Source organism: Madurella fahalii (assembly GCF_045866475.1).
Source record: "Madurella fahalii IFM 68171 DNA, scaffold_2, whole genome shotgun sequence".
Classification (NCBI taxonomy): domain Eukaryota; kingdom Fungi; phylum Ascomycota; class Sordariomycetes; order Sordariales; genus Madurella; species Madurella fahalii.
This window is the reverse complement of record NW_027263972.1, coordinates 8,161,563-8,174,248: the sequence shown is the minus strand read 5'-3', so window position 1 is coordinate 8,174,248 and position 12,686 is coordinate 8,161,563. Positions and strand designations below refer to the sequence as shown.

The 12,686-nt window shown below is 57.1% G+C and overlaps 6 protein-coding genes across 6 annotated transcripts; 4 read left to right on the top strand and 2 right to left on the bottom strand.

Moving 5' to 3' along the window:
- Positions 1–28: 28 nt before the first annotated feature.
- MFIFM68171_05189 (uncharacterized protein) lies at positions 29–310 on the top strand (the record flags this gene model as incomplete). Its single annotated transcript, XM_071060609.1, has 3 exons — positions 29–93; positions 150–212; positions 274–310. 3 exons carry the CDS (start codon positions 29–31, stop codon positions 308–310), a joined length of 165 nt encoding a protein of 54 aa, XP_070916710.1.
- A 385-nt stretch (positions 311–695) lies between these two features.
- On the bottom strand, positions 696–2,510 carry MSS1 (mitochondrial splicing system protein; the record flags this gene model as incomplete). Its single annotated transcript, XM_071060608.1, has 3 exons — positions 696–714; positions 766–2,222; positions 2,325–2,510. The coding sequence occupies 3 exons, from the start codon at positions 2,508–2,510 to the stop codon at positions 696–698; spliced, it is 1,662 nt and encodes a 553-aa protein (XP_070916709.1).
- A 385-nt stretch (positions 2,511–2,895) lies between these two features.
- On the top strand, positions 2,896–4,132 carry mak16 (the record flags this gene model as incomplete). Its single annotated transcript, XM_071060607.1, has 5 exons — positions 2,896–2,929; positions 2,986–3,010; positions 3,071–3,110; positions 3,164–3,265; positions 3,347–4,132. The coding sequence occupies 5 exons, from the start codon at positions 2,896–2,898 to the stop codon at positions 4,130–4,132; spliced, it is 987 nt and encodes a 328-aa protein (XP_070916708.1).
- A 692-nt stretch (positions 4,133–4,824) lies between these two features.
- On the top strand, positions 4,825–5,724 carry MFIFM68171_05186 (Sec1-binding region of Mso1-domain-containing protein; the record flags this gene model as incomplete). The annotated part of the gene is made up of 1 exon (XM_071060606.1): positions 4,825–5,724. One exon carries the CDS (start codon positions 4,825–4,827, stop codon positions 5,722–5,724), a length of 900 nt encoding a protein of 299 aa, XP_070916707.1.
- A 709-nt stretch (positions 5,725–6,433) lies between these two features.
- GYP7 (GTPase activating protein) lies at positions 6,434–9,352 on the top strand (the record flags this gene model as incomplete). The annotated part of the gene is made up of 3 exons (XM_071060605.1): positions 6,434–8,267; positions 8,327–8,908; positions 8,973–9,352. 3 exons carry the CDS (start codon positions 6,434–6,436, stop codon positions 9,350–9,352), a joined length of 2,796 nt encoding a protein of 931 aa, XP_070916706.1.
- Positions 9,353–9,723: 371 nt separating this feature from the next.
- Positions 9,724–12,376, bottom strand: CWH41 (Processing alpha glucosidase I; the record flags this gene model as incomplete). The annotated part of the gene is made up of 3 exons (XM_071060604.1): positions 9,724–9,978; positions 10,036–12,005; positions 12,118–12,376. 3 exons carry the CDS (start codon positions 12,374–12,376, stop codon positions 9,724–9,726), a joined length of 2,484 nt encoding a protein of 827 aa, XP_070916705.1.
- Between the last annotated feature and the right edge of the window lie 310 nt (positions 12,377–12,686).

The window sequence follows — 12,686 nt, the reverse complement described above, 5'->3', positions numbered from 1 at the left end:
CTTCCAAGCTCCAACCACAATCTTCACAATGGCTGCCACCGCTTCCTTCACCACCAGCTCCCTTGTCAACTACGGCCGCTCCGGCTACAACAAGTGAGTGCTCCCAGCAAACAGGACCAGCCAGCCACAAACTAACACCACGGCCTCAGGGGCAACTCGGATGATGATGAGCAGGACAAGATGCGCAACTATGGCCGCTCCGGGTACAACAAGTGTGTGCTTCTGCGGTCCCATCATCGCAAGCCAAGAAAAAGGAGCTGACCACTGGGGCAGGGACGACAAGGACGATGAGGATGACAAGCAGCACTAGAGGTTCCTCAGGCTTCTTGAGCCCTCAAAATGCGGCGGTTCCCCCCAGTAATACAGCACCATCCCTGAGCCGCTACTAGCTCGATGGGACGGAACGCGCCGCGGCTTCTTTTCCTCCATATTTCCTTTCGGGACGGGTCTCGGCGTTGGTTATAGAGTGTATGAGTGTACTGTACTATTACAAGACAAAGACGGGTGGGCGGAACCGGGGTGGCGGCATTGTCCGCGCTCCGGCGCCCAGGATAGACTTCACAGTCTGGCGGCGATAGGCGGGAGGTTTCCTTTTTTTTCCCAGGGATAGACGGTGCTAGAAGGGGACTAGAGGCTCGGATTCCTCACGGGATCTTGTACAACACCTTCTTTTAGACAAGAATTACATGGCACAATCATTTTCCGACACAAAATCTAGTATTCGGTTAGTGGATCTGCCGTGAGACTGCATTGGTGACACATTACTTTTCAAAGATGACTCCTAGAACCTCCTCGACATCTCCGGACTCGCCGCGTCCCGTTATAGAAGCGAGTTGCGCCGCAGCAAGTCGTAAATGTTCGGCGGCCAGAACGACATCGGGCTCATCATTGGGACTGCAGGCTCGTGTTTCGGCCATGAAGTCTTCGAGATGCTTCTCGGCCTCGGATAGGAGTTGATTTTGTCGCTCGGTAACACCAAGAAGGTGCTGCATGTCGCCAGGCAGCGATGTGAGAGCGGAGAATGATTGGGCCAGTTTCCCGGTCAAGGTATGGACCCCTCCTGGGTCAGTCAGCCCTGCAGATAGTGGTGATGCCGCAGCCTTGCAGGATATGGGAAGCGGCTCTATATCTCCAAGGCCTAGACCCGCCAATGCCGAGGCTTTGAAATCTTGAATAAGCAGCTTGAGCGTCTCTGAGCTCACCACGTCGCTCTTGTTCACCGCAACTAGACATTGCCGTGCGCTTGCCGCTAATTGCAGCGTCTCGACGTCGTAGCTTATCTGATGGCCGCCGGATTCTGTCGGCTCAACGGATGCCAAGACGATGACAACGTCCGAATTGAGTGCCTTCTGTCGTGCTCTCCTGATACCCTCCTCCTCGATAGCGCCGATGGTGGACGTCAAGGCTCCGTCGGGATTACTGACTAATTCTGAAGCCTTCGTCCGGATCCCGGCGGTGTCCGCGAAGGAGCAAAGATAACCCTGGATGTCAAGGCTTGCTTCGACAATATCACGGGTGGTTCCAGCCTCGGATGAGACAATCGATGCCTCGCGGCCAACAATCTGGTTCATCAGCGAGCTTTTTCCGACATTGGGCGGACCAAGAAGCGCGATTCTAATTCCATTTCGAAGGAGTTCGCTTCTCTGGCTCCCAAGTTTATGAAGCTGAATGGAATGAAGTATCCCATCGACGAGTGCCTTAACATTGGTGAGAAGCTCAGCGGGTGACTCATCGAAGTGCTGATCTTCAGAGAAATCGATGAGTGCCTCAATCTCGCCGCGAGCAAGCAGTAACTGTTCACGCCAGCCCTCGTACGTCTGGCCAAGAACACCCGAGTTGCCCCGAACGGCTGCTCGCCGTTGCTGCTCCGTTTCAGCAGCAAGCGTGTCGCCCAGCGACTCGACTTGAGCGAGATCAAGCCGACCATTGAGAAACGCGCGTCTAGTGAACTCTCCCGGCTCGGCATAACGGATCTTTGCTGGCGATGAGCATTTGGCGATGGCGGAGAGCACCGCCTTCACGGTTGCAGATCCTCCATGAACGTGGAGCTCAAGGACATCTTCGCCAGTCACCGTCTTGGGTCCGGGGAAGTAAAGAATGAGTGAGTCGGAGTCCACAATGTCGGCGTCGGACGCGTGGGCCGGCCCGGGTTCAAACAAGGTCCTCACGCCGGCATATCTCGGCTTGGGTGGAGCTTTGGTTGGGCATAGTCCTCGGTAGACCTATAGAGTGTGAGAAGGGGCTGAATCAAGACTGGGAGGAAAGGAAAATATATATATGTATATATATGTATATATATTAAGAAAAATCCAAGGGTAGCATACATCAAGACAACCAGGCCCAGAAACACGAACCACAGCAATTCCTGCTCTTCCAGAACCTGACGAGAGGGCGTAAATCGTGTCATTGCCGAGGATAGAAGGCCTGTCAATCGTCCGCAGCCCACGGTCCAGCTCGTGGACGCGTCTATGAACGGGAAGCCATGCTCGACGCCAGAGACCTAAGGCCATCCTAGAGGTACATGGCCGGCAGATTGGAGCTCTTCTCACCACATGGCGAAACATTGACTTTTTGCGCACGGAATTTCGAGTTGTGCAAATCTGCGTGCATGGCAAGAAACCGCCTGCTTCGTAGAAGTTTGGAGATGGAAGCTCCCCAGACCCTGTATCTCAGACAGCATGATTGGTTGCGCTAAGATAAGATAGCGAAGGCAAAGGCTAAGCACCGCAGTTTTCTTACCTAAACCGAACCTAATATTTTTTTTTTTTTTTATCTTAGCATCGCACTTGCTAGCCCCTCCAGCCAGACTGATTCGCATTACGGCGAACCCTCCCCAACCTCTCAAACACCGCCCTTGCAGAATTCGGCCTTGGTATTACAGTCAACCGGTTCGCCATGTCTGACGAAATAGTATGGCAGATTATAAACCGTGAGGAATTGTCTACTCATCTAAATCAGCTGCGGGGTGCTGACACAAGCCTGCAGAACAGTTTTGTGCTTTCAAGCTCAAGTAGGCATTGCCCCGGCTGCTCCTTCGTGTTCCCGTTCCGCACGTCCTAACCTCTACCAGGACGACGAAAGGGAATAACTTTTGCCGAAATGAATACTCTGTACGTCGGTCTTTGCACCGTCTCTCGGCGATTGTTGGCTGACAGCAGGACAGGTCAGCGGCCTGTGCAACCGGCAGAGTTGCCCCCTTGCCAACAGCCGATATGCGACCGTTAGGGCGTCACCCAAAGGGACGATCTATCTATACATCAAGACCGTACGTGCTCCAAGATGCGAGGTTGACGCCAAAGCCTGAGACGCACTGTGGCCTAGATTTGCTCACCAACTTTTCGAGCAGATCGAGAGAGCACATATGCCCTCAAAATGGTGGGAGAAGATCAAGCTTTCCAAGAACTATCAACAAGCACTTCAGCAGATCGAGGAGCGGCTCCAATACTTCCCCAAATTCCTTCTCCACAAGTGCAAGCAACGCCTTACACGTTTGGTCCAGGTGGCGACACGCATGCGCAGGATAGCAGCGGAGGAGGCCAGACTAGGCGAGCAGCTGGTACCGAAGATGGCACCCAAGATCAAACACCGCGAAGAGGCAAGAGAGCGCAAGGCATTGGCGGCCGCGAAGCTGGAGCGGACAATCGAGAGAGAGCTCCTTGAGAGATTGCGACAGGGCGCATACGGTGATCAGCCGCTGAACTGCAATGCCAACATATGGAAGAAGGTGCTCAATGCTCTCGAGGCTGAGGGCGAGGGCGTCCGGGACAAGGACATGGACAAGGGCATCGAAGCCGACGAGGATGAGGAGGCCGAGTCTGAGGAGGAGCTCGAGAAGGAGCGGGAGGAGGAAGATGAGGAAGCAGATGGCGCGGTGGAGTACATCTCTGATTTCGACGAGAGCGACGACGAGGAGTTGGCCGACATCGAGGATTGGCTTGGCAGTGACGAGAGCGACGGTGACGAGGATGATGACGAGGACGACAGTGAGGAGGACGATGAGGAAGGGGCCAAGAAGAAGACCAAGGCCGGTGACAAGAGGAAGAGAGGTCGCGTGGTCAAGATGAAGGCGCGGAAAAGGAAAGAGATCGAGGTGGAGAGGGAAACAGAGAGGTCAAAGCTGCTTGCATTTTAAGTTGTGGATTCTGCTGGGGGTGGGTTATGTCGTTGGCATCACCAGCAGCGGGTCAGAACTTCGTCCGTTATGTAATAGGACGGGAACCCGAAATGGGAGGTTCGGTTTTTGTCAACGCAATTGTTAGGCTTATCTACTGCTGCTATAAATTGTCTCTCGGCGGACAGTGCCGCAGACCGCAGCACAATTGTTGGCTTATGCATGCTGCTGGCCGACCGAAGAATTCTCGTTGGCATTTTCGAGTGGGGTCGTAAACCGATGCCTGCGGTGAAACAGTTCTGGATGTGCACTGCAAGCGCCCAAGCACAACTTCAACTCTCCATCCACCACCAGCTCCACCAGACTTGGAGCGCATTTCCCCCTTTCCCATCGCCACCATCGTACAATCCCGATCCCGTATATCTCTGGCCATAAACTCGGAGTACCCCGTTCCCAAGACGTTTCGGATACCAACAATCACGCCAACCCGACTCCTGACGACCGCAATCAATCAATCAATCAATCGATCAAGGTTCTTTCCCCGACCAGGCAATCTAGCATTCGATAACGTACCCACTGTATATATAACCCCTTACTGTACATTACTACTCTTTCTACCCCAATCACATCATCACCACAAAAAGCGCGAAAGAGAGAAAGAGAGAGAGGGATAAGGAGAGGGAGCGAGAACGAGAACGAGAACCGCCGCCGCCATGGCGTCGTGGTACAGCAACCTGGTGACGACGGCGTCCAAGCTCCAGCGCACCTACTTCAGCGGCGAGGCCGACGGCGACACGGACGACGACACGCACGTCTGTCGCGTGCTGCGCGCCTACTACGCCGAGAAGGGCCAGCCCCTGCCGGGCTGGCTCCCGCCCGACCCCAAGGCCCCCCCTCCTCAACCGCAACAGCAGCCGGTATTCGCGTCGCAGCAAGGGAGGTATGGTGGTGGTGGTGGGGGGCCTGGCCAGCAACAGGCTGCGGGCCTGAGCAGTTTGTGGGATAGTAATAGTAATAACAACGCCGGGGGGGTTGGCAATGCAGGTGGGAGGGGGCAGTTTGTGAATAACAGGAATCCCTTTGCTGGTGGTGGTGGTGGTGGTGGTGGTGGTGGCAGCGGCGGAGGTGAGGCAAGGCCTGGGATGCCGGGGCAGAGGGCGGGGAGTTACCAGCCAGCTGGGAATGCGAGGGGTGGTGCGATAAGCCCGACGGGGAGCGCGTCGTCGGGGTTCAGTGCGCAGGAGAAGTTGAAGCAGAGGCTTTGGGGCGGAGCGAGGACGGCGAGCCCTAGTACCGGCGGCCCGTTTCAGGCGCCGGCAGGGGTGCAGCAGCAATCGACTCAGCAGACGCAGGGAGGTGGGAATAGATGGGGTTGGGGGAGTGGGGGAAGCGGTAGTGGTGGTGATGGACCCGCGGGGGGTTCTGGTGCTCAGGCGGGCGGAAGACGCAATGACCGGCCTGTTATGAGCGCGAATGCCCCGTGGTCGGATGGAGGGTTTGATTACCCCGGCGGTGGAGGCGGAGGTGGAGGAAGCACAGGCGGAAGTGGGAGGGGCTACGGACTCCCGAGCGGGCCTAGGGCAGGCTTGCCGAGTGGCCCACGCCCGAGATGATAAAGGGGGAGGGGAGAAGTATGTGAAGGGTGAGGGTCAAGATATAAGGAACTACGGACAAGCCATCAGACAAACTCCCAGCCGAAGATGCGCACGTCCACTTCCGGTACCGTTTTGCAGGACCTCGGCTGGCGTGTATCCGGTAATAGTTGCAATTCATCAGCGGGGCCAGTCTGATGCTTGAATGTGCGACACTTGGTCCATGGAAAGCGCAGGAATGCCTAGCCAATGCATCCAGCGTCCCCTAACGAGAGGGAGAGTTTTCCGGGGGCCAAGAGGAAGACGGGGGGGGGATTGCGTGGAACGATATTGTGGGATGGCACTGCGGGCTGGACGTTATCGGCCTAGTTCTTTTTCCTTCTCGATATTCCTCATGTCGGACTGGCTACGGCAACGAGAGGAAACGCTTTCGCAAGATATACTACGGCACATACTTGGGATATTTGACAATGGTTCCTCCTCATCAGTGAACAATATGCGGTTTATTGCTTCTGCATGTCGGCAGCAGCTACACTTTGTAAAAGCGTTCATATAGCCCTGTCAAGCCATCTCGTGGTGCCTCGGTGGCAGATGACGACGACTTCTGTCGGGGTGGTGCGCGTCTAAGGCGAAATGTGGCTGCGCCGCAGCCAATGGTATGTAGAAGTACGCGCTTCCGGCACTGTACCACGGCAAACCACAGGTACCTGTACATCCATTCTACCCCTCCATGTCTGATTTACTGGCGCGGGGCTGTCTTCAGACGAGCTTAAATGACCTCGTGGCCACCCCAACAACACCAGCCACGACTGACAGCCTGCTGTCAGGCCATGCATCTCGACCGTACAATTACAAACACTGCACTTCCGAGGCCATCGACGAGCCCGGCAACCGCCGCCCTCGCTCCCCAGTGCAATCGGCGAGGATGACCAGGATCACAAAGATGACGTCGTCGTCATCCAACCTGCCGCCATCACAGCAGACGACAACAACAACATCATCTCTCTCCTCCCAATCCCATCCTCCCCGTCCCGCATCCCCAGCAGGAAGCTTATACGCCATGAGTGACGACGAGGAAGGCGACTACGACACCATCACGCACACCGAAACTGGCCGCGGCGTCAAGCTGCTCTTCTCCAAATCCAAAGTCTACATCCACCCGACCCCGTCCGCAAAGGACAACATAGCGGGCTACATTGCCCTGCTCCAGCAGAAGAACCCTTCTCGTTCCGGCGCCGACCGCCCTTCCTCGTCCTCGTCCTCTGCCTCCCGCTCGCCGGCCTCGTCGGACCTCCTCCTAGCCTGGGTCCCCGAATCCCAGCTCGGTGACGCGGCCTCCATCTACGTCAAGGTCGACCTCTGCGACGGCGACTCGCCGCCCAAGCAGTCGTACCTCGTGCCGCCCCCGCCGACCGTCACGTCGCACCGCGGCTCGCTGGGCCAGTATGCCTTCGCCATACCCGTTAGCGCCGTGTACAGCCTGCTGGTGCGGCCCCCCAGCGTGGGGTGGTGGTACGGCAGCGTCATCATCAACTCGCGCGCGGGGGACAGCTTCCCCGCCTTGTTCTTCCACGACAACGAGTGCCAGAGCACCATGCTCCAGAAGAAGCGTCGCGCGAGGGACCGGTTCGATCCCTTTGGCGAAGGGGGCGAGATGTTTTGGGGCGGGGATGAGGTGCTGAGGTGGCTGAGGAGGTATGTGGTTGTTGAGAGGAGCATGGCGGAGCCGAATGTTTACCTGGTGGAGCCGTCCAAGGAGGATAGCGAGGCGTTTGGAGGGAAGGTTACGGGGGGTGGTGCGACGGCCGCCGCGGGCGGAAGGGATCGGAGCAGCGGCGGGAGTTGGGGAGTGGCCGGTCCCTCGAGGGGCGCCGGTGGCGGCTCGAGTGAGGACGGCGGGATGGATCCGTTTATGAAATTTGTCAAGGAGACGGGATGGAATATCATGGAGAAGTTTAGCAAGGTCACAACGTTCACGAGGCAGGCGGCGCAGGATGTGCTGGATAACCCCCGGATGCCACCGCAGGTCAGGAGGCTGCTGCGGAATCCCGAGGTGCAGACACTACAGGAGGAGTTTGATAGCGCTAGGATCTACCTGGCGCGGTGGGCAATGGGAATTGCAGAACAGAGCGAGCGCGACCGGAATCAGAGGATATGGACGGCTAGAGAGGTTATGGAATTGGAGGATACAGACGTGGGCGAGTTTGAGCTGCTCGATAGCACGAGCAGCTTGACGCTGGAGCAGATCAGGAGGCCGGTTACTCTCAAGGAGTGGAAGAGCTTCTTCGATCCCCGGTCGGGCCGACTGGCTGTTACAGTGGACGAGGTCAAAGAGCGCGTGTTCCATGGCGGGCTTGATCCTGACGATGGCGTGCGGAAGGAGGCGTGGCTGTTCCTCCTCGGTGTGCACGAGTGGTACAGCACAAGCGACGAGCGGAAAGCGCAGGCGGCCTCGCTGCGGGATGCGTACATCAAACTCAAGGGAGCTTGGTGGGAGCGCCAGATTGACAAGGGTGGAGAAGGCGAGGAGGGTGAGTGGTGGCGAGAGCAACGGGCGCGTATAGGTAAGTTTCCTCCTCGAAGTATAGAACGTTTCTCAGGCGCGATTGTAACACCCATGCAGAAAAGGACGTCCACCGCACCGACAGGAACGTCCCCATCTTCGCGGGCGAAGACATCCCCCATCCCGACCCCGACTCTCCCTTCGCCGGCGTCGGCACGAACTTGCACATGGAGCAGCTGAAGGAAATGCTTCTCACCTACAACGAATTCAACCGGGACCTAGGCTACGTGCAGGGCATGTCCGACCTACTAGCGCCTATCTACGCCGTTTTCCAGGACGACGCCATGGCGTTTTGGGGCTTCAAGAGCTTCATGGAGCGTATGGAGCGCAACTTCCTGCGCGACCAGTCGGGCATGCGCTCGCAGCTGCGCACCCTCGACCATCTCGTGCAGTTCATGGACCCCAAGCTGTACGCGCACCTCGAGTCGGCGGACAGCACTAACTTCTTTTTCTTCTTCCGCATGCTGCTTGTGTGGTACAAGCGCGAGTTCGGTTGGATGGACGTGCTCCATCTATGGGAGGTGCTGTGGACGGACTATCTGAGCAGCAACTTCCACTTGTTTGTGGCACTCGCGATTCTAGAAAAGCACCGGGATGTGATCATGGCGCATCTGAAGCACTTTGACGAAGTGTTGAAATACGGTACGTCGGTTCCATCCGTCGCCCCTTTTTTCAGCGACCAGAACACTAACGAGTTACTTCATAGTGAACGAGCTCTCGTGCACCATCGACCTAGACTCGACGCTCATCCGCGCCGAGGCTCTCTTCAAGCGGTTTCAGCGCCTGGTAGATGCTGTCGATAAGAAGGGGAATTTCCCTGCGCCCAGGCTGCGTTTGTCCCAGGGACCCGGGTCGAGTTCTTCTGTAACTCCAGCTGCTGCTGCTGTTCCTGCTGCTGCGTCCTCGACTTCGCCGTCACGAGGAGTCGATAACGGCAAGGCACCTGCCCGGCCAGAGCAGCGGCAGGAGCTTGAGAAAGTGATTTCACCAGAACTGAGGAGGCTTCTCAGTCGACAGGTCGAGGTGTTGCCGCGGAAGGAGGTGGCTAAGAAAGGGGACGGGTTGGCTGGCACGCGGGGGAAATAGGTATATACTTGCTTTACAGGGTTTGTGTATTTTGCTGTGTAAAATTGTAGTTGATCATGGAAACGGAAGGGTTAGTCGGATTTGTAGCAAAGGATGGTCCATCTGTGGTTACCGGCTCGCTTTGACCGCACTGCTGCTATCTCCCGGAACAACATATGCTTGACCTTAGCCCTGGATTACATTATCTCAATACGGCGGAGAACCGCCACCGCGCATAAATCCCGTCATATCATCTCTATTAGATTCTCAAACTCGCCCGCTCACTCGCCCCTCCCCCCGGATCTGATCCGATCCTTGTATATACTATACAACTTCTTTTTTGAAACCGAATCACGCTCATCTGGCCGTAACACGCAAAAGAAGCACGAGAACTACAGCTCATCTCGCACATTCCCCTCCCCGCCGGAGCTGGGGAGATCTTCCATGGCCATAATCTTGACCACCAGACTGGTCCAGCCAGTGAAGTGCTGCGTCCGCTGGCCCTTGCCCGTCTCGGGGTTATACTGCTCCCACGAGAAACCCGTCTCCTCCCAGTTCTTGTACACCGTGTTGACAATGTTTCTGCGCAGACGGCTGTACAGGTCCCGGGCTGCCTCCTTGTGCGGGCCGTCTTGGGTTGCGATGTTCTGTGGTTCATTCCGGGGTCAGTCAAGGTATTGAACGGTGACGAGGGGAAGACTTACGTGAAGCTGGACAATAGCGAGGTAATTGATATTGATCCAGATGGGACTGCGCCAGTAGTTCTCGCCCGTGCCGTAAAACTCGTCCCTCTTGCTCAGGCTGCGCAGGCCGTAGGGGCTCCACAGCTCTTCCTCGTCGCCGATCAGCGCCAGGACCTTGCCCAGCCTCGGGCTATCTGCCTTGAGCAGTCCCGTGAGGAAGGGGAACAGCGAGATGTAGCCCTTGTGGCAGACCAGCTTGTTCTCTTCGAAATCGTCAATGGTGGCGTCGCAGTAGCAACCCTCCTTGTCGGACCAGTGTAGGTCGTCGAGGTTGTGCTCGATGGCGTCGAGGACCTTTTTGAACTCGTCCACGTCCTCGGCCACGCCGAGCGCGTCGCCGATGTTGATGAGTGATTTGGCCATGAGGCCGACCCACGACATCAGGTCGACATGCAGTTCGCCTGGGTGTGGTGGCTGCGGGCGCGGGTAGTCGTCTAGTCCGCTCGTTAGGCAGTGCGTGACAGTGCGGCCGCGCCAGCGGTAGGCTTCTTTGGAGGAGTAGGCCTCGCGGTCGTATGATTTGACATCACCGGCTTGCGTCTTTCTGAACCAGTTGAACTGGCGCCGAAGAAGAGGGTACAGCCGGCGGAGGTATTCGAGGCCGACTTCAGGGTTGTCAAGAGATGCCGTCGCGAGGGGTTCGTCCCGCGTGATGCGCTCCCTACTAGGCGGCATGCTTCCGTTCATCTTGCGGAGCCTGTCGACAAATTCGTCGACGACGAGGAAGAGGGTCGGCGGGTTCGCGTAGTGCGGGTACTGGGTTTGGAATTCAGGCGGGACCTTGCTCCGTGCCTCGGCACCGAGAATCTGCTCACGGCCAATCCACCCGTCTTCGTCCATCAGATTGAACCAGCTTTTGATGACATCCAGCGTAAGGTCAATATCCCAGTCGGCGATGGGAAGCAGGTGGAAGCCCTCATCCCACAGGAAGCCCCGAGGGAAGAATGGCCGGGACGGGACGCTGGTGAAGAGCTCATACGGCCCCTCCGGCGCCTCCTGCCGGCGGGCTCGGGCCTCGGCAGTCTCTTCCCAGAAGCCCTCGTTCTCCTCTTCGTACTCGGGTGCGTATGAGCGATCGACTATGGACTGTCCGTAAAAGTAGCCAATGCCTCCAATCAGGTTGGAAAACATGCTCCTGCCAAATCGCTTGTACTTGTCGGCGTCATACGGCGCTTTTGGAGCAAAGACGCTGGAGAAGCGCTCGCCAAAGGACTCGGTTGCCTCCCTGATCTCCCTCGTCAGGTCGGCGCTCGTGAGCTCCTTGCCTGCGGACTCGCTAGAAAAGAGGACATCAAACTCAAAGTCGCCCTCGAAGATCTTCTGCACGATCTGCACATTTCCGGGGCCGGGGCGGTTGGCGAGCTGGTACACCTGCCACGGTGGGGGAGGGCTGACGGCATCGTACTTGTTCTCCACGAGGAAGTCGACGCCCTCCTTGAGTTGCTTGAATATGATCGGCTTCGCCTGCCAGACAAACTCGTCCGGATAGGTCAGGGACTGGACGACAGTCTGGCCCGGTCCGCGGAGCTCGGAAACCTCATGGTCGCTCTTCGGCTGGACTCCCTCCCCCTTGGTGACAACGAGCTTGTAACTTCCCAATGCCTCTGAGCGGCCCTTGAGCGTTACATCTCCCTCGTAACCCTTGTCATCGTCACCCTCCAACGCCTGGAGCTCGGAGTTGGCACCCTCCTGGGTGACGTAGAAAATGACGGTCGTCTTCCGGTCCTTGGGGGAACCCTCGCCAAGCACTCCCTTGATCCGAGCCGCCCAGTTGCCTCCATGTGCGCCGCCGGGGATCTTGACGAACGAGGTAGTTATGTCGATGCCGTTCCCGATGTCGTGAATCGACTGGACGCCACCCTTCCTCGGGTCATACTCCTCCCAGCCATAGCCCTTCATGCCCTCATTCTGTTCGCATGTGTACCGGACCGCTGCATATCACGCACTTCTATTAGCTCACGGCGCAGCAGACAAGACAGGGGTTGCGTTTGCAGTATACCCCTAAGAGGGGGGAAAGGAGGGGGAGGGGGAAGAACGACTAACTCTCCTGTAGATCTGTGTACGTCTCGACCTTGCCCCACATCAAGCCGGTCATCAAGCTCTTAGGTATCCTGGGGCGCACTCCAAAATACAGATTGGGCCGATAGGGACCCCATAATAGGCTCTGGTTGTTCTGGCGGCCGATTTCGCTGTGCAGTATCGACTCGCCCTCGTCCGCCACAGCGGCGGCGCCCAGCTTCAAGAAGAGGACATTGAAACACAAAAAGGCGAGTAAAAAGCTCAATTGGCGTCCCGACGCCATGGCTGTGCTCGTCGGAAGCTTTTCAGGCAGGATGTTTGCGCGCGGCCAGCGGTGAGCTCACCGGTTGCTTGCATCTTCTGAACACGTTCCAATTGATCCGGCCAGAGCTCCAGAAAAACGGGTCTTGGTTTCACAAGCCGGGCCGTTGACAAGGGTCAAGTGTCAAACCCAAACGTGGGGTTGACTGCACTAGGTACTGTACAGTACGTATAAAAAGGTTACCTATGGTGGGGCAGGCTGTCAGGCCCACATCGTCCGATCTGCCTTGGACCCTAGATCGATGCTCAACAAAGTTTTAACTCAGCACGCA